The 20,799-nt window shown below is 42.7% G+C and overlaps 1 protein-coding gene across 4 annotated transcripts in view; it reads left to right on the top strand.

Moving 5' to 3' along the window:
- Positions 1-20,799, top strand: part of UBLCP1 (ubiquitin like domain containing CTD phosphatase 1) — a 33,121-nt gene that overhangs the window by 8,078 nt on the left and 4,244 nt on the right. For all 4 annotated transcript variants that reach the window (XM_077326383.1, XM_077326380.1, XM_077326381.1 and 1 more), the window contains 4 exons: positions 8,150-8,187; positions 10,569-10,667; positions 11,627-11,743; positions 18,838-18,965. In XM_077326383.1, coding sequence (XP_077182498.1) covers positions 8,150-8,187; positions 10,569-10,667; positions 11,627-11,743; positions 18,838-18,965 — 382 coding nt within the window. The remainder of the gene's footprint in view (positions 1-8,149; positions 8,188-10,568; positions 10,668-11,626; positions 11,744-18,837; positions 18,966-20,799) is intronic.

The following is a 20,799-nucleotide window of genomic DNA, read 5'->3' as shown; positions in this document are numbered from 1 at the left end:
GTTCAAAATTGAGAAAGGAGTTTGGCAAGGCTGTATACTGTCGCCTTGCCTTTTAGAATCATAGAATCATAGAGTTGGAAGGGTCCATACAGGCCATCTAGTCCAACCCCCTGCTCAACGCAGGATTAGCCCTAAGGATCCTAAAGCATCCATGAAAAGTGTGTATCCAACCTTTGCTTGAAGACTGCCAGTGAGGGGGAGCTCACCACCTCCTTAGGCAGCCTATTCCACTGCTGAACTACTCTGACTGTGAAAATTTTTTTCCTGATATCTAGCCTATATCGTTGTACTTGAAGTTTAAACCCATTACTGCGTGTCCTCTCCTCTGCAGCCAACAGAAACAGCATCCTGCCCTCCTCCAAGTGACAACCTTTCAAATACTTAAAGAGGGCTATCATGTCCCCTCTCAACCTCCTTTTCTCCAGGCTGAACATTCCCAAGTCCCTCAACCTATCTTCATAGGGCTTGGTCCCTTGGCCCCAGATCATCCCCGTCGCTCTCCTCTGTACCCTTTCAATTTTATCTACGTCCTTCTTGAAGTGAGGCCTCCAGAACTGCACACAGTACTCCAAGTGTGGTCTGACCAGTGCCGTATACAATGGGACTATGACATCTTGTGATTTTGATGTGATGCCTCTGTTGATACAGCCCAAAATGGCATTTGCCTTTTTTACCGCTGCATCCCACTGCCTGCTCATGTTTAGTTTACAATCCACAAGTACCCCAAGGTCTCGTTCACACACAGTGTTCCCTAGAAGCGTATCCCCCATCCAGTAGGCATGCTTTTCATTTTTTTGACCCAGATGCAGAACTTTACACTTATCTTTATTAAATTTCATCTTGTTCTCATTTGCCCATTTTTCCATTGTGTTCAGATCTCGTTGAACTCTGTCTCTATCTTCCGGAGTATTTGCCAGTCCTCCCAATTTGGTGTCATCTGCAAACGTGATGAGTAGTCCCTCCACCCCCCATCTAGATCATTAATAAATATGTTAAAAAGTACCGGGTCAAGCACCGAGCCCTGAGGTACCCCGCTACTCACCTCTCTCCAGTCTGATGAAACACCATTGACAACAACTCTTTGAGTGCGGTTCTCTAACCAATTCCCTATCGACCTGACTATCTGAAAATCCAGATTGCAGTCCATCAATTTATCCATCAGAACATCATGGAGAACCTTGTCAAAAGCTTTACTAAAATCCAAGTAAATGACATCAACCGAATTTCCCCGATCCAGCAAACCTGTTACTTGGTCAAAAAAGGAAACCAGGTTGGTCTGGCAGGACCTGTTGGAGACAAATCCATGCTGACTTCCTTGGATCACCAAATTGTCCTCCAGATGTTTGCAGATCGCTCCCTTTAATATCTGCTCCATTATCTTCCCCACAACAGAGGTCAGACTCACTGGTCTGTAGTTTCCCGGGTCATCCTTCCTCCCTTTTTTGAAGATCGGAATAACATTTGCTCTCTTCCAGTCCTCCGGGACATCTCCAGTCCTTAAAGAGGTTCCGAAGATGATGGACAAGGGCTGTGCAAGTTCTCTGGAAAGTTCTTTGAGTACTCTCGGGTGCATTTCATCCGGACCAGGGGATTTGAACTCATCCAGGGCAGCTAAATGCCTCTCGACAACCTCTCTATCCATGTTAACCTGCCACCCAGACACTGTCCTTTGGCTATGACCATCTCTAGATGTGCCTAAACACTTTGACCTGTGGGAAAAAACAGATGTAAAATAGGCACTAAGCCTTTCTGCTTTCTCTGCATCTTCCGTTAGAGTTTGTCCATCCGCACCCAACAGTGGGCCTATTGCCTCCTTCACTTTACGTTTGCTCCTCACATAACTGAAAAATCTTTTCTTGTTACAATGGGCTTCCCTGGCCAATCTTAGCTCACTCTCAGCTTTGGCCTTTCTGATGATTGATCTACAGTGCCTAGTAACCTGTAGGTACTCTTCTTTAGAGCTCTGTCCTTCCCTCCATTTCCTGAACATTTCCCTTTTCTTTCTTAGTTCCTCTTGAAGTTCTCTGTTCATCCAAATAGGCTTCTTAGAGCTCCTGCAGTGTTTTCTTCTTTCTGGGATAGTCATTGATTGATTATGCAATAGCTCTTGTTTGAGTAGCGCCCACCCTTCACATGCTCCCTTCCCTTCCAGCATTCTCGTCCATGGTATGACACTCATCTTGTCTCTGCGTCTATTAAAGTTTGCCCTACGGAAATCCAATATCCGCGTCTGGCTACAAGCTTCCTTGGCTCCCCATCTCAAAAGGAATTCTATGAGGACATGGTCACTTCCCCCTAGGGTCCCCACCTCCTTCACCTCATCCACCAACTCTTGCCTGTTGGTCAGTATTAAGTCCAGTATGGCTGAACCTCTTGTGGGTTCATCTACCATTTGATAAATGAAATTGTCAGCCAGGCAGGTCAGAAAGTTGCATGACTGAGGATGCTTCGCAGAGTTTGTTTCCCAGCACAAATCTGGGATATTGAAGTCACCCATGATGACAAGGTCCTGCCGCTTGGATATTTTCTCAAGCTGCTCACAAAGTGCAGCATCCACATCCTCTCGTTGGTCAGGCGGTCGGTAGCAGACACCAACCACCACACTGTTTGTTTTCCCCTCGCTTATTTTCACCCAGATGCTTTCCACTGTAGATATGCTCTCCTTCACTAGAGTTTCCTGACAGGTAAGCCCTTTCTTCACATACAGTTCCACTCCTCCACCTCTTTGATCTATTCTGTTTTTTCTGAACAGTTCATACCCATCCACCATTACATTCCAGTCATGAGAATCACTCCACCAAGTTTCTGTGATGCCTACGAGATCATACCTTTCTATCAGCATTAGAAGTTCCAGCTCTTCCTTTCTATTGCCCATGCTTCGGGCGTTAGTATAAAGACATCTGAATCCTTTTACTTTTGGTTCCCTATGAGCTGGCCTTGCCAGTTGGGCTGCCTCTGATCGTTTTCCTTCCATACACTCCCTGTGTTGATCGTCTCCTTCCCCTAGTGGCTTTAGTTTAAAGCTCTCCTGATGAATCTCCCCAGGTTCCTGCCAAACAGTTGCAATGTATGGCTGCGAAAGTTGGATTATAAGGAAGGCTGAGCGTCAAAGAATTGAGGCTTTTGAACTCTGGTGCTGGAGAAGATGCTTGTGAGTCCCTTGGACTGCAAGGCGAACAAACCGGTCAGTTCTAGAGGGGATCCGCCCGGACTGCTCCTTAGAAGGCCAGATCCTGAAGATGAAACTCAAATACTTTGGCCACCTCATGAGAAGGAAAGACTCTCTGGAGAAGAGCCTAATGCTGGGAGCGATGGAGGGCAAAAGAAGAAGGGGACGACAGAGAATGAGGTGGCTGGATGGAGTAACCGAAGCAGTAGGTGCAAACTTAAATGGACTCCGGGGAATGGTAGAGGACAGGAAGGCCTGGAGGATCATTGTCCATGGGGTCGCGATGGGTAGGACACGACTTCGCACCTAACAACAACAACAACAAATGTGAAGATTCTCTTCAGTTACCATGACTAGGCTCCATAACTCTATCTAATCCCCTTTCAAAGTTCCTGTGGCCATCACTGCATTCTCTGGCAGTGAATTCCACAATTCAATCACTCTGTGTAAAGTATTATTTCCTTTTGTCCACCCTGAAGCTATTGCTTATCAGTTTTATTGGATGCCCTTGAGTTCTAGTATTTTTGGTGAGGGAGAACATTTTCTCTTTGTCAATTCTCTCCACTCCATGAATAATTTTATAAACCTCTATCATGCCCTCCCCTTAATAGTCTCTTTTTTAAACTGCAAAGCCTTTCCTCATAGGGAAGATGTGCCGGCGTCCTAATCATCAGTACCTTTTCTCATTCTGCAATGTCCTTTTTGAGATACTGCAGGCAATATTTCAAACTAGGGGCAAAGCCCGTTGTCTCCAAGAATATAAAGGGCACTAGAGCTTGGCAGTGGGAAGAGGAAGGGGAGGAGTTGTCCAGTCTGTAAGGGCATGGGGTTGTCATGTGTGTTGTGTGGGAGGTTGTGGTGGCATGGTGGCAAATGAGGCCATGGGTGTTAAGAACCTGTGGTGTGGAATGTTCGTTGAGTGTGGGAGAGGACTGACCTTTGGGAATTGTGGCATAGTGGTTACAGATGAGCTTTCCAGAGCCATGTCCTCAGATATGTGAAGGGAAAATCAGATTGGAGATTTTTTTTAGGGGAAGCTTACATGGCAACCAATTCCCCCCAGTTCTGCGTCATTTCCCTTCTTGTGTGAATTAGGCCACATTCACTGAAATGCCCCTCTGCCCTAATACACATGGGGTAGTCACAGTACACAGGTGTCCACCCTGTTCCTTCTGTCTCCCATATTTTCACTGTTGGTAAAATGTTATGTGCCCACATGCATCTTTCATGGTTGCTCCTTAGAAGAACGGATTTTTGTACCCTATTGCTTACTACCCAAAGGAGTCTCAAAGCGGTTTACAAACACCTTTTCTCTCCACAATAGTCAACCTGTGAGGTATGTAGGGTTGTGAGAGATCTGAGAGAACTGGGAATGGGCCGCAGTGACCCTGCAGGCCTCAGGTGTCTCAAAGCATTTTCCAATCGTCTTCCCCTTCTCTCCCCATAGCAGACTCCCCATGAGGGAGGTGGGGTAGCGAGCCTCACAGGGAAGCTGGCAACCCTAAGAGGAAGACTGTCTGTGCACAGCAGTCTTGACCTTAGTAAGGTTTTTTATACTGTTTTTTTATTTGCCAGGCCAAGGTTATTTGCCAGTTACTATTTCAGTTACTATGTGTCTCCAGACATTTACTTGTTCTTGTTCTCTTATTTAGTTTCAGGCTGTAAATATTTTAGAACTTCCTGCACTTTCCAGACTCACAAGACTGATGCTGGTCTGCCTGTCTAAGCCCCGGAATACAAACAGTTGCTGATAAGGGCTGGCCATAACCCATAGGCCAGGAGGGACACTCCTGCACCACTCCCTACCAACTGCAGGCAAAAATGGCTCCTTTGAAGGCTGGACTCTGAGGCATTGTACGATTTTGAAGTCCCACCTCCAAACCTCCAGGAATATTTCCAACCCAGGGGTAGCCAACCTACTGGTGGGGCCTGGAGAGCTCCTGGAATTACAGCTCACCTGCAGAGTATAAAGATCAGCTCCCCAGGCAGAAAGGGCTACTTTGGACAGGGTTGTGGTAGAGAAGAAACATTTAAGGCTTCCCACACAGGTTGTTTTTGAATTTAAAGACTTGAGGCCTACTGCACAGGGTTATTGTGCAGATGAAACAGGAGACAAAAGAGCCAGCTTCCTCTGCAGAATAACGCTGTGCAGTGGCCTCAAATCTGCAGAGAGTTGCAAAGAAGAAAGACACATGGCTTGGCTGTGTCTAACCCCCAGCCAGAGCAGTATTTTAAGTGAGAAGGGGCTTTTCTGTGGCCTCCCTGTCAGGCAACTGTTTGGCAGAAGGGGTAATTCCCCTCCACTCAAAAGGAAGGCCCCCTAAGGCTCCCCTGCATTGCTCTTGGAAAGGCAGGGCCTGTCAGAGGTTCCTTCGCAGCAGGCCTGAAGGGGGGAGGGGGAGGGAGAGCAGCCTGCAGCTCTGTCAAGGTTCTGAGGCAATTTGCAGTTGGACATGACAGTTAGGACAGCCTTGGGGCGAAAAGGGCTGGCGCAGCCTGTCCAAGCCTCTGTTCTCATCCCTCTTGGCAGCCCTTCTGACCTCCTCTCCCTGTGGTGGTCAGGAGTAGACTGGCAGCCAGACTGGGCTGGGTGAATGGAATTTTGGTCTGTCCTGGTGAGGGGCCAATAGGAAGGCACTTTGCGCGCCTCCCCATTGGCTGCTTGGCCCTGGATGGACACTCGGAGGGCCCAATCTGAGTTTTTATCCTGGACAGGGCCTGCCCTAACTCCTCCCCAGGTGACCTTACTCTTTTATTTAATAGGACCGGGTAAAGATGAGGCTGCACCATAGATCTGTGCAAGGACATTATAATATTAGCTATTTTATTCTCAGTCCTTTCCTACCATAGTTTGCCTTTTTCTCTGTTACAGCACACTGGGTTGATCTGTCCACTATGACCACGATCTTTTCTCCTCTTTTTTTTTTTTATAAGATTTTTATTTTTATTTTCCAGGATAAAAGATAATGAAATACAGGCAATCTACATTGTTGATACAGAAAAAGAAAGGTTATGCTCTTCATTTGATACATTTAGTTCCCCGTTTCAATCCCCTTTTGTAATATTTAAAGATAATGCAATGCAAGTAATCTACATTATTGATACAGAAAGAAAAAGATTATGCTCTTCATTTTATACACTTAATACCCCGTTTCAATCCCCTTTTAACTTATTTTCTTAGGTAAATCAGATAAGGGCCCCATTGTTCTTGAAAAGCCTCTTCTCTTCATTTAAGATTATAAGACTCCACATGGCTACAATATTATGGACTTTTACCCAAAGCTTATAAACTTTTTCACGTTTCCACCACATTTAAAAAGAGAAGTCTACTTTGTTACCATCGTTTCAACATTTGTTTGCATAGTTTTTAACAATTTTAACAATCATAAACAATTTATACTTAATGTGGTCTTAGAGCCATCCTCATTTCCACTAGGGAAAAGAAAAAAGGAAAAAATAAAAGCCTGCTTACTTGTACGGAAAAAGAAAAAAATATATATATAGGTTGTTAGGTTATATAAGTGTACATTATTAATACAAAAAATAATAAAATAGAGTCTTCATTAGTTAGTAAAATAAAGTCTTTGTTAGTTACATTTACACCTCCTCAGTTAGGTGCCTCCTTTTAGTTATGCTTTAAGTTTAAGCTGAGAGTCACTACAGAGATATGTTAAATAATTCAAGTTCAGCTAACATAGGAAATCTAAGACCCCACACTTACATGGTAGTATAAACCCATTCCATTAAGTGTCTCCTTTTAATTAAGCTTTAATTTTGGGCTGGTAGACACTACGAAGTTCAGCTTACTTAGAAGATCTTAGACCCCAGATTAACTTCTTAACTAGTTATATTGCCTATATGGCTACGGAAAAAAGCAGAAGGAGGAAAAGAATTTCAACCACTGTGTTTCATTTCCGTTCCCCAAGCTTCTTAAGGGGGTCTCGTATCGAGGCTTCTTACATCTTGTTGTTCCCATTGACTTATGTTCTGTCCAATTAGCCTTTTGCTCTGATGTCTACCAGATGTTTTCACTCCGAAGTTGTGATGAGTCGAAAGTCTTGCAGGGAAGTATCCAATTAGCTTTGTAGATTAAGATAAGAGCTTTGTAGATTGCAGAGTTGAAAGAAAAGAAAAAAGTTTTAAAATGGCGGATGGCACTTACTGGACCCTGTGCACACTGAGCTTTGCGTTCCAATGGGATATTAATTTCCCTGTGGAACAGAGAGGCCCCAGAGATTCACAAGGAATTCCTGAGTAGATGGTGGGTGGGTTTGCGTACCCAAAACCCGATTCTGTCAATCACAGCAGCGATTGACCCTCAGTGGAACAGGAGCTCGAAGTATTCGAGCTATCCAAGTGCCATGTCTCCGCCCCCTGATCTTTTCCCCTCTTGATAAACCACAGTTTAAAGTGGTATAAATACTGTGATTGAAAAAAAGAAAAGTTCTCTCCCCATTGTTTCCTTACAACAACCCTGCAGGGTAGTTTGTGAGTGGCCCAAGGTCACCTAGCCATCTTCCATTGTACAAGTACGGATTTGAACTGTGGTTTCCTAAATAACAAGAGCCTCTTGTGGCGCAGAGTGGTAAGGCAGCGACATGCTGTCTGAAGCTGTCTGCCCATGAGGTTGGGAGTTCGATCCCAGCAGCCGGCTCAAGGTTGACTCAGCCTTCCATCCTTCCGAGGTCAGTAAAATGAGTACCCAGCTTGCTGGGGGGTAAACGGTAATGACTGGGGAAGGCACTGGCAAACCACCCCATATTGAGTCTGCCATGAAAACGCTGGAGGGCGTCACCCCAAGGGTCAGACATGACTCGGTGCTTGCACAGGGGATACCTTTACCTTTACCTTCCTAAATAATAGTCTGCCACTTTTAACCACCACACCACACTGGCTCTCAAGTTTGTATCCTAGATATGATCTTGATAACAACACTGGCCTTTGTTCATTTCATTTACTTAAAAAGTCTTTTTCTTTCAGCTGCAACTAATATGAAGTGGATTGAAGCTAAAATGAAGGTAAGCTCTGTGAGTGCACACGGCTATACTTGAGTTAGTGCTTGATATGCCTGAGTGTATGGATTGAAACTAGGACACACTTTTCCTGTATGTAGAGTTCATTAGCAAGTCCATTAGTCAAGGTATTTCCTGTCTTACCTAATCTAATGAACCTCGGTTTTCCTGGACCTTCACCTCTATAATCCAGTGTGAGCTCACTAGTTTTCCCTTGTATATAATTCATGAACTGGACTGGCTATCAAGTAACCTGTGCATAATTTTCATGAGCTGGAACCAGTTTCCTGTTCAGTAAGCGTGCCCAGTTTATGGTAGCATGAATGTAAGCAACCCACTGAGGGCTCGAGAAATTTCTGCTTTGATCATCTGTATGGAGCTGCAAAAACAGTGCAGTTGCCATTCTCTTGTGCAGATCAGCTATAGGCACCATCCCTTCAGTGTGTTAGTGATTGGTCTTCTGAATCATTTTCACAAGTGGTGGCAGGGATATAAGTGTGCTTATCTCCCTGTACTAGAAAATACTTTGTGTGCTATTTCTAATTTACTATTATATAAATATGTTTGTTGTTTAGCATGATATTGAAACAGGAAGCTAAAATACAGGTATGCAGACTGAGCATTTTCTGCTTGTAAACCCTTGAATTCACTGGAAATAATTCACCCTTTTTTGATGGAACAGACGTGTTTCAGTTATAAAGCATCTGCTAGGCACGCGGCAATTCTTGCGTTCAATCCCTGGCCTCTCACTTTGAAAAGATCTGGTAGAAGATGATGTGGAAGACTTCAGGCTTTGAAGAGCTCCCAGTCAGAGTAGACAGTATTGACCCTGTATAGACCAGTGATCTGACTCTGTAATTGGCAGCCTCATGTCCATATGTGAAAGGCCTGTTACAAAGGCCTCTGCACATCCAAAAGTTCTAGATGTCGGAAATTCAGTGTGTCTCAGCCCACCTAACTAGCATGGATAAAGTGGCAGATAGTCATCATGGCCTGCTCTGGTCCCCTAGTTTCTCTGACAGTTGGATCCAGGGTACCCAAAGCTTATTAATCTATCAGGATTCTTTCACCTTTCTCCCTAAACATTATAGAGAATCTATCTACTTTGGTCTGATCTGACATGAGAGGCCGTCTGTCAGGATCTGTGCATTCCAGATTCCAGATGCTTATAATACCTGGCTGTATTTGTTTGTACTAGTTTTGAATCTTAATACTAATATAAAAATAGTGTGTAGCAATAAAAAAAGATCTACATTATAGATTGTCTGGAAAACTTAGTGTGGCATTTTATCTTCTTTAGAAATAATTTATGTAAACAACCTGAGAGAGAGAAATACATGATTGTTTAACCATGGAGTTGTTTTCTCCCTCCCCTCTGCTTTGAAATAGCTTGTTTTCCTTCAGGAGGCATTTTTCAGAAATAGCAGCACTGTCCCAAAGTTAATGTTAGCATCAACTTGTTTTGATCTTTGAATATGCTTTCTAGCCTAATTTGGATGCTTTCAGTGCCTTGAATGTAACACAAACAAAATGGACAATAATAATGAAATGGAAAATAATGAAATCCAGACTATTCTCTAGTGCAGGTGTCTCCAATGTGGTGCCTGTGGGTCTTGGGACCTTCCTAGCGCCCACAAGTATTTTCTGAAAGTGGGTGAGGCCAGGTGTGGCTTTTGATCAGCAGGGCTTTCGGTTGCCCATGGCTGTGCAGTTTTTCAAAAAGTTGCTTCAGTAGAAGCTGCCATAACAGCACAAGGATCTTCACTACATGAATGAAGATAGGCTGTGTATATGCAGGAATATATTTTTAGACAATACATTCATTTTAAAAGACATCCTGTAAACCTAGCTTCTGCCTGAAACGTTGGAGTCACTACTAGAGTTTTGTATAATTTTACTCCCCTGACATTTTGTGGTTGGTTCTGCCTCTTGTGGCAGTCAGTTTGTGTTTGTGCCCCTTGCCAGAATTCACAAGGTGCCTGCAGACTCAAAAGGATTGGGGACCCCTACTGTACTAACTGTGTTTTCATTGTTGGGCTTAGGAGAGGCAACTCATCCAGTTGGTTCTGTGTGGGTAACAGTGACAGAGTCTTCTCTGCTGTTTTGCTCTTCTTGCCGGATGTACAGTATGACTGAACCTGTGTTCTCTCTAGAACAGTTTTATTCTTGGCACTGTGCATGGTCAGTGGGGACTCATAGCAGCTTTTGCATGTGGATTTGATTCCATAATAAAAATTCTCCTTGGAGAGAGGATTCGGCCTCTATTTGTAGCTTGGCTTGGGTCATCCTTTTCTGCTCATTATTTGATCAGGGAATTGTAAAAGATCTGTAAATCACAGCCCCGGAAATAATTCTTGTGTGAAATATTGGTTGTCTTTACCATACAGGAACTGGGAGTGAGTAACAATGCAAACTACAAGATAGCCTTCATGTTGGATAGTGCTGCCATGATAACTGTCCATACTCCAAGGCGAGGATTAATTGATGTAAGAATATGCTTTTTATTTTGCTTATGTTTGGAAGCAGCAAAATCCATTCTTTATGTTTGAAGAGTGAAGTGAAGAGGTCCAAAAAGCCCTGTAAGTCTAGAATATCCACCTCCAATATTTTGATGGAAATGTCAGTATATACAGTTCAAACCTAGTATGCTACATTTGCCACAATATGGTATCTGTCTTTAGAAATGACTCAAAGAGGTAGAGTTCATGTGTTTCTCTTGTGGCTTAGGGCATGCTACGCAGTTGCTGTGTTGTCACCTTACTGTGGTGCACCTTTTTCTTCTTGTGGGAGTACCAGCTATGGCTTGTATAAGTTCAATATCTATATATAGGGAAAGCTATCTCTTAGCAGCTCAGATTGCTTATTAGGTAGTTGAGGGATGTTAGAGAATTCCTTTACATGAGTTTATACAAAATAACTAATATGGAGAGCTTAGAAGCTATACTTCCTCTAGCTTCTGAAATAATTGCTCTTCAGTCTAAACTGTATGCCGGTTTCCCCCCTGAAATAGTCTTGTTTTAATGGCTGATTTTATGCTTCTCCATAGTAAAGGAATTGAGTAGGTGCCTTTGATTTTATACAGAATAAATATGAATAGAGGCACCACTGGCACAAATGAATGAAAGCCATAATTTAAAATGCATACATGCATAAATATTGGGGTGGCTTCTGGACAAATTAGGAACCAGTGATTAAAGAATGGCTTTGAATTGGGCAGATAGTTATAATTTTTCTCTCAGCCTGAGCTATTGCATGAGATTTTGAAGGGGAAACAATGGAATTACCCCATTCATGTATATTATCCTGAAGAAGAAAAGTTGTTTGTAAAATGGACTGCTCAGGGATCTGAATTAGGGGGATATTAAAGAACTTTGCAGAATGAATGCACCATGGAAATGACTACCTGAAATTTTATTGAAGGATTTCTCCAATGTTCTTTTTGCAGGTGAAACCTCTAGGTGTTATATGGGGCAAATTTTCAGAGTTTTACAATAAGAAAAATACGATCATGTTTGATGACATTGGACGAAATTTTCTGATGAATCCACAAAATGGACTTAAGGTAATTTTAACATTATTGGGGAAATACAAACCATGTAAAGCAGCAGTCCCCAACCTTTCTCAGGTCAGGGACCGCCTCCGAGGTAAGGGGAGATAGTCATAGGCTGCTGGCGGCCCGGTACCGGGCCGCGGACCGGGGGTTGGGGACCCCTGATGTAAAGGACGTAAACCTGAATAGATTGTAAACTGGTAAGTGAGTTTAACTGTGGTAAGAGGTACCGTATATACTCACATATAACCTGAGTTTTCCAGCACAGTTTTTAGCACTTAAAAACCTCGACTTATATGTTGGTAATTGATTTAACAGCCTGCCCCCAGCCACTCAATCGCAGCATTGCATTTGCAACCTCAGCTCTTTGCAAGTGAGCTAGTTGCCTCCAGTTAACCTTTGCCTTCTGCAAAGATATTAAAAACTAAGCTCTTTGCAAGTCAGCTAATTGCTCCCAGCTAACCATTGCCTTCTGCAAATATCTTGAAAGCTTACTCTGGCAGCTTGTAGGACATCAATGGTTTGATTCTGATATTCCCCCCCTTCTTTTCCTAATCACTTCTTCCATACTGTTCTTTTGGTTTCTGTGGGTAGGTTGGGGTAGGTTTTGGGGGTGCTTTGGGATTTACTGTTTTTTCAGTGTTCTTTTATCTGAGGGGCAGCATTTTCTTCTTGGGGCTCTGTTTCTTTTAAAAGTTTATTTTTACACTTCTTTCTTTCAGTTTTCAGTTTTACAGTTCTTTATTTCAGTGTTTTGTTCTGGGGGACACTGTAGCCCTCAGTTTGGTAGCTGTTGTGTACTTGTTGTAGTAGGTTGCCAACTTTGGGTACTATTGTTGTGCTCTAGTGTGCTGGCCTCGGGGGTACTGTTTGATTCTCCTGCCAGAGCTGTTCTCACAGAGCAATTCTGTCAGTGCTTTCTCAGGGTGTCTGGCATCAAGAGAGGAAGGGAATGCAATTGTAAGCCACTTCCATAGAATCATAGAATTATAGAATTGGAAGGGACCTCTATGCAGGACACTCACATCCCTATCGCTCATCTATTGTAATCTGCCACCTCTTTGCCTTCACAGAATCAGCCTCTCTGTCAGATGGCTATCTAGCCGCTGTTTAAAAATTTCCAAAGATGGAGACCCCCCCCCCACCTCCCGAGGAAGCCTGTTCCACTGAGAAAACACTCTGTCAGGAACTTCTTCTGGATGTTTATATGGAATTTCTTTTGAATTAATTTCATCCCAATCATTCTGGTCTGTCCCTCTGGGGCAATCTTGGTCTCCAAACACCTCACCATCTTTGTTGCCCTCCTCTGGACACGTTCCAGTTTGTCAACATCCCTCTTCAATTGGGGTGCCCAAAACTGAACACAGTACTCCAATTGAGGCGGAACCAGAGCAGAGTAAAGCAGTACCATCACCTCCCTTGATCTGGACACAATACTCCGTTTGATACAGCCCCAAATCCCATTTGCCTTTTTAGCTACTGAGTCACACTGCTGACTCATGTTCAATATTTGGTCTACTAAGACTCCTAGATCCTTTTCGCACATGCTACTGCCAAGTCAAGTCTCCCCCAGGACAGGAAGGATTGGTGTATTTGGTTTTTCCTACCTAAATGCAGAACTTTACATTTGTCCCTATTGAACTTCATTTTATTCAGTTTAGCCCACTTCTCGAGCCTATCAAGATCATCCAGTATTCTGTTGCTGTCTTCAGTTGTGTCTGCTACCCCTCCCAGTTTATTATTATCTGCAAATTTAATAAGTGTCCCCTCTAATCCCTCATCCAAATCATTTATGTTGAACAACACAGGCCCAAGGACAGATCCTTAGGATACTCCACTTGTCACTCTTTTCCAAGAAGATGCTGAACCATTAACAAGTACCCTGTGGGTACAATTTGTCAACCAGTTATTGATCTACCTGACAGAATTAGAATCCATATCGCTTTTTAACAACTTGTGAACAAGAATATCATGTGGAACCTTATCAAAAGCTTTATTGAAATCCAGATAAACTATGTCCACGGCATTTCCCTGATCCAGCAGGTAATCACTTTCTCGAAAAAAGAGATCAGGTTTGTCAAAAAAAGAGATAAAGTTGGTCTGACATGACTTGTTCTTGCGAAACCTGTGCTGAGTCTTAGAAATCACGGCTCTCAGTTCCAGCTGCTCAAGGACCGAGTGTTTGATTATTGGTTCCAAAATTTTGCCAGCTATAGATGTCAAGCTGATGGGTCGATAATTACCCGGATCCTCCTTTTTCCCTTTCTTGAAGATGGGGACAACATTTGCCTGCCTCCAATCGTCTGGCACCTCACCCATTCTCCAAGAAGTTCAGTCCTCTCTTCATCATCTGTTATAATTTCACTTTCTTGTCCTTGCAGTGGTCCTCTGATGTCCCTATTCTTATTCTTGCTTGATATATAACTAAAGAAGCCTTTTTTGTTATGTTTAGCAGTTCTTGCTAGCCTAAGCTCATATTGAGCTTTAGCTTTTCTAACACTCCCCCTACAATTATTGGTTATTTGTTTATACTCATCCTTGGTAATATGGCCTTCCTTTCATTTTCTAAATGACTCTTTTTATTCCTCAAATCTTTTGACAACAAATCTTTTGAGACTCCTTTGGTTAGTGAAAAGTGGGATACAAAAACCAACAGGTATTCATCCTCTTTGAGTTTTCAGTATTTGTTGGGGGGAAGGCTGGATGGGAAAGCCTGGGATGATTGAGCATGGATTAAGCACTTACAAACCCTGTAAATTTACCAGTAGCCTGCGAGTCAATAAGTTTGCCCAGATTTTGTGGTAAAATTAAGTAGCTTATATTCGAGTATATACGGTACATACAAAGAAGCACTTTTTGTTTTATGTATTAGCCCTCTGAGGTAAAGAAAATGTGGAAAATATTAGCTGAAGGAAGAAAATGAAACTGAGCAGACCTTTGATCTAGTTTGCGTGATTGCTAGTTGTGTAGCAAATCAGTTCTGTGCAACCATGGCCAGTATCCGTGTATATCCTTCCTCCCTCCAAGTACAGCCAGTAGGAGTCTTAAGGTGTTCAAAGCAAAGGAACTTTTCTGTTGCACATGTTGACCTTCCCCTTCGAGGTGGCTACTCAGGCAGAACGAGGGGGAGGGAAAGAGACAGGCGAAAATAGCCTTGGACAGAGAGAATACTTGCTGTAATTTATTGAAGCGCTGATTAATGGCTTTCGTTGAGGCTGCCAGATGCTGTCCTCCACTCAGTCACTTGCAGCGTTCACTTGCAGTAAATAAATCGTAGAGGAGGGTTAAAGCAGTTTCTTTTGAGAGAGAAAGAAAGAAAAGTAGTCCAAGATAGAATATGGCGATCATCCTCTTGACCTGAAACGCTGACAGCCTGTAATCTGGGGAGATAAACTCCCTAAAGGATTGGAGATGGCCCCAAAAGTTCACTAGGACTACCTGGGTAGAAAAAGTGAGGTGGGGTTTGCGTACCCCTCCTCTTTTCTGCCAATTTCTTCCACAATTGGCCCCTGTCAGGCTCCAGTGATTGCACTGCAATCCCCTCAGGACAACATCTTTAGCCACACCCCAGGTAGCATGAAATATTAATTGTTGTCTAACACATGTCTCCTGCCCCTTCCCACAGGGAAGCATTTTTACTTCATAACAAATCTAAGGTAGGTTAGGTTGAGAAAGTGAATTGCTTAAGAACATCTTGTAACCTGTTGTTCAAATCTAGTTTATCAGATCTGGGCACAGTGCTTCAGCCACTGCAATTCATCACATCTATGAAAACGTGACTTCTGAGAACTTCATAAAGAATTGAGGTGGTCTTTGCACAAAGTCCAAATGTTTCAGCAGTTGTTTTTGGCGAGCCTGCAGAAATTTGGGATTTGAATGCTATACAAGGGGTAGAGATACTTAGAAACTCAAGATGCTCTGTGGATGCAAAGAGAATAAATAAAATGATGAGACGCTAAAATATGCATTGTGTGCATATTTATAAATTTAATTTATTTATTTGACTTTTATACCACGGCTCTCATGTATTGACTCACGGTGGTTTCCAATAACACAATATCTAGACATAAAAACATCATAAAATACAATTCCTAATAATTCCTCAAATACAACAGTCTACATGGAAGTAACAATATAAAATACAAGCTATTCCCCAACGCTTCAAAACCTTATCTCCATTATGGGTTCCAATCAAAATTGGCGATGGAAATAGATAACCAACATCCAGACCCAGTCTGATACTGGGGCCTGGAAACCAATGGGGGGGGGGCCTTTCTCAAAACCCCGGGACCTTAACCTGACTTCAACCAAATGCCTAGTGGAAGAGTTCCATTTTGCAGGCCCTGCAGAACTCAGAAAGCTCCATCAGGAGCCGCAGCTCTTCCAGGAGCTCATTCCCCCAGGTAGGGGCCAGGACCAAAAAGGCCCTAGCCTTGGTTGAGACCAGGTGCATCTCCCGGGTACCCAGGACCATCAGCAGATTCATACCTGCAGAGCGGAGTGCCCTTCGGGGGGCATAAGGAAGTAAGTGGTCCTGTAGCATATAGCTTTGAAGGTCAAAACCAAAACCATGTACTTTATCTGGAAGCAAACTGGCAACCAGTGAAGCTGCCTCAGCAGCAGCTGGGCATGAGTCCTCCAAGATGATTTAGTAAGGATCTGAGCAGCCACATTCTGTACCACTTGCAACTTCCGGGTCAATGATAATTGTAGGCCCGCATAGAGCAATCTGCAGAAGTCTAATCTGGACTGTTGCATGGTGGCCAGGTGTTCTGAGGACAGATAAGGGTGCTAGAAGCCTTGCCTGGCACAGATGGAAAAACGCCGTCTTGGGTACCTACCTGACTTGAGCTTCCATGGATAGTATGGCATCAAAGATCACCTCCAAATTCCTGACCAGAGGTGCAGATGTCAATTGCACCCCATCCAGGCAGGAGAGATGTGCTTCCTGATCCTGTCCTCTTCAGCCCAGCCACAGGTCCTCCATTTAATATAAACATAAATGTTCAAATCACTTCACATATGTGATCTCAGTATTATATTATCCCTGTGTTGTAGATCAGGCAAACTGTTCTTTTATCCACAAACCCTAAAGCTACTCAATGAGATCATCACAGACATCAGTTTTAAACTAAGGAACTGTGTTTATACATTGATTTATTAGGCACTGTGCTATAGCTCTTGTCTTCCATACTTGTTGGTTCTGTTTGAAACCTGGAGTTGGGGTAGCAGCAGAATAAAGATCCTTTTGCTATAATGGTATTGGTGGCAGTCCTGTAGGGACTTAGAAGAAGAAGAGGGGTTTGTTTTAATATCCTGCTTTTCACTACCCGAAGAAGTCTCAGAGCGGCTAACAATTTCCTTCTCTTCCTTGCTCAAAGGTATAACAAGGAAATCATGAGGCACAATGATGTAGTAGTCTTCTCTATGTTTATAAGTGAAAAGGCTATAATATAAAGTCTAAATGGTCAAACATATGATCAAACATAAAGAGTCAACCAAGATAAGCTATCATCATTGTGCCTCGTGATTTCCTTTTTTCTTCTGAGTCCACATTGAGGAATCCACGGTTCTATACTTCAAAGGTATAACAAGAGCAAAACAGGACTGTTTTTTGGCCAAGCAGGGCTCTCTCAACCTCACATCAGAGTGCTGTTGTGGGGCAAGGAAGAGAATACTAGAACAGAACAAGAAACCTATCCTGAGGCAAACAATAAACCTTATGAAATAAAAAATGAGAGAATGCTCAAGAAGAGACTGCTCTCATTTTTGATTTCATAAGGTTTATTGTTTGCCTCAGGATAGGTTTCTTGTTCTGTTCTAGTATTCTCTTCCTTGCCCCACAACAGGCACTCTGTGATGTAGGTGAGGATGAGAGATACAAATAGACACCTTAAAAATAGATACAAATCCATACATGCATACGTGTGCGTATGTATTTTAGTTTTGTGTTTAATCTATTTTTGTGGTTTTTGTATACTATTCTTAGTTGTTAGAGGTCTTGGTGGTCCTGATTGACATGAAAGGGGGGTATAAATGTTGTACATAGAATCACAGAATCATAGGGTTGGAAGGGGCCATACAGGCCATCTAGTCCAACCCCCTGTTCAACGCAGGATCAGCCCTAAGCATCCTAAAGCATCCAAGAAAAGTGTGTATCCAACCTTTGCTTGAAGACTGCCAGTGAAGGTCACCTTAAAAATAGTAATTGTTATTCTTATATTATAGCAATGTCGGCCTGACCTGTCTTCTGGCTCTGTCAAAATTAACATCCGGTCCCACCAGCAGGGCTCATGAGATGTATGTCTGTTGCCAGAATAGAATGATTTGCCTTTCCATCTACATCTTTGGCCTTGAGGGAAGCTGAATATGTTCTTAAATTGTCTTAAATTCATAAAATTATTAATATTTGATAATGATTATTAATACTGAACAATTATTAATAATGAACATTTTAAAATTTGTTCTACAAATATACATTAAGTTTCTTCTTTCTCTATAAATAGAACTATTCAGTTCAAACAGAACATTTGCAAATTCAGCTATAGGAGTGTGAATCCTATAGCAAAGGAGACATGGATTTTGAAAATCCTATGGCTTGTGAAATGCCATGAATTGCTGTACTGCCATGAATGTTGCTGGAAATGATCAAGTCTCTTACCTTGTGGACATAGAAATAGTAGTTTATTGCTTAAGGCGACCAGATTTTAGTATTGGTAAAATGGGACACCATTGACTGGGGGGGGGGGGGTTCTTGATTAAAAATTTGGTCTATATGGAGCAAAAAGTTTCATAGAACATAGAATGCAAAAATAGTATTGTAATATATGTATATTTTTAATTTCAAACATAAGTACAATTTGCCAGGTAGCCCCAGATGTCCCTCCAAAAGTAAGACAATCAGGGCACCTTATTATTGCTGGAAAGGAAGGATGGGGGCTGCCTGGCAAGATAGAGCTATTCTGTGCTGGTCTTGCATTTTAGTGGCAGCAGTAGCCAGTGTTAGTCCCAAGCTCAGCCTGCAAGAGTTGCAATGCTGTGCTGTCCAGTTTTGTCCTCATGTTATAAAAATGCAAGTCATTCACAACAATGTCCTTTCTTAACAGATAAAGCCCTTCATGAAGGCACATTTAAACAGAGATAAAGATAAGGAGCTTCTAAAACTTACTCAGTACCTCAAGGAAATAGCAAAATTAGATGACCTTTTAGAGCTGAACCACAAGCACTGGGAAAGGTAAGGATTAATTGTTGTTCTTGTATTATGGCAATGTCGGCCTGACCTATCTTCTGGCTCTGTCAAAATTAACATCAGGTCCCACCAGCAGGGCTCATGAGATGTATGTCTGTTGCCAGAATAGAATGGTTTGCCTTTCCATCTACAACTTTGGCCTTGAGGGAAGTTGAATATGTTCTTAAATTGTCTTAAATTCATAAGAGTATGCGTGTGTGTATGGGATAAGTCATGTAATGTTTAATAGGATCACAGTATGGAGCAGTCAAAACATTAACTAAGTAGGGTTTTCCTCAAGTTAGGTATATAATAAAGTGACTTCAAGAACACCTGTTGATTCACTTTAATAACTAGCATTTTTGCTGATTCAGGCTCTAATGCTCTGTACTTCAAAGGTTCTGCTAGTTGCATGACTTGGCAGTCTTAACTTCTTCACAGAATCATAGAGTTGGAAGGGGCCATACAGGCCATCTAGCCCAACCTCCTGCTCAACACAGGATCAGCCCAAAGCATCCTAAAGCATCCAAGAAAAGTATGTATTCAACCTTTGCTTGAAGACTGCCAGTGAGGGGGAGCTCACCACCTCCTTAGGCAGCTTATTCCACTGCTGAACTACTCTGACTGTGAAATTTTTTTTCCTGATATCTAATCTATATTGTTCTACTTGTAGTTTAAACCCATTACTGCGCGTCCTTTCCTCTGCAGCCAACGGAAACAGCATCCTGCCCTCCTCCAAGTGACAACCTTTCAAATACTTAAAGAGGGCTATCATGTGTGGTTTGACCAGTGTCGTATACAATGGGACTATGACATCTTGTGATTTTGATGTAATGCCCTGTTGATACAGCCCAAAATGGTATTTGCCTTTTTTACCGCTATATCACTCTGCCTACTCATGTTTAGCTTACAATCCACAAGTACCCCAAGGTCTTGTTCACACACAGTGTTACCTAGAAGCGTATCCCCCATCCAGTAGGCATGCTTTTCATTTTTCTGACCCAGATGCAGAACTTTACACTTATCTTTATTCAATTGCATCTTGTTCTCATTTGCCCATTTTTCCATTGTGTTCAGATCTCGTTGAACTCTGTCTCTATCTTTTGGAGTATTTGCCAGTCCTCCCAATTTGGTGTCATCTGCAAACTTGATGAGCAGTCCCTCCACCCCCTCATCTAGATCATTAATAAATATGTTAAAAAATACCGGACCGAGCCCTGAGGTACCCTGCTACTCACCTCCCTCAAGTCTAATGAAACACCATTGACAACAACTCTTTGAATGCGGTTCTCTAACCAATTTCCTATCCACCTAACTATCTAAAAATCCAGATTGCACTCCTTCAATTTATCCATCAGAACATCATGGGGAACCTTATCAAAAGCTTTACTAAAATTCAAGTAAACGACATCAACCGAATTTCCACGATCCAGCAAATCTGTTACTTGGTCGAAAAAGGAAACCAGGTTGGCCTGACAGGACCTGTTGGAGACAAATTCATGCTGACTTCCTTGGATCACCAAATTGTCCTTTAGATGTTCCATTATCTTCCCCACAACAGAGGTCAGACTCACTGGTCTGTAGTTTCCCGGGTCATCTTTCCTCCCTTTTTTGAAGATCGGAATAATGTTTGCTCTCTTCCAGTCCTCCAGGACATCTCCAGTCCTTAAAGAGGTCCCGAAGATGATGGATAAGGGTTCTGCAAGTTCTCCGGAAAGTTCTTTGAGCACTCTTGGTTGCATTTCATCCAGCCTAGGGGATTTGAACTCATCCAATGCAGCTAAATGCCTCTTGACAACCTCTCTGTCCATGTCAACCTGCCACCCAGACACTATCCCTT

This window comes from Paroedura picta, chromosome 3 (assembly GCF_049243985.1).
Source record: "Paroedura picta isolate Pp20150507F chromosome 3, Ppicta_v3.0, whole genome shotgun sequence".
Lineage (NCBI taxonomy): Eukaryota > Metazoa > Chordata > Lepidosauria > Squamata > Gekkonidae > Paroedura > Paroedura picta.
This window is presented reverse-complemented; position numbering and strand designations above follow the sequence as displayed.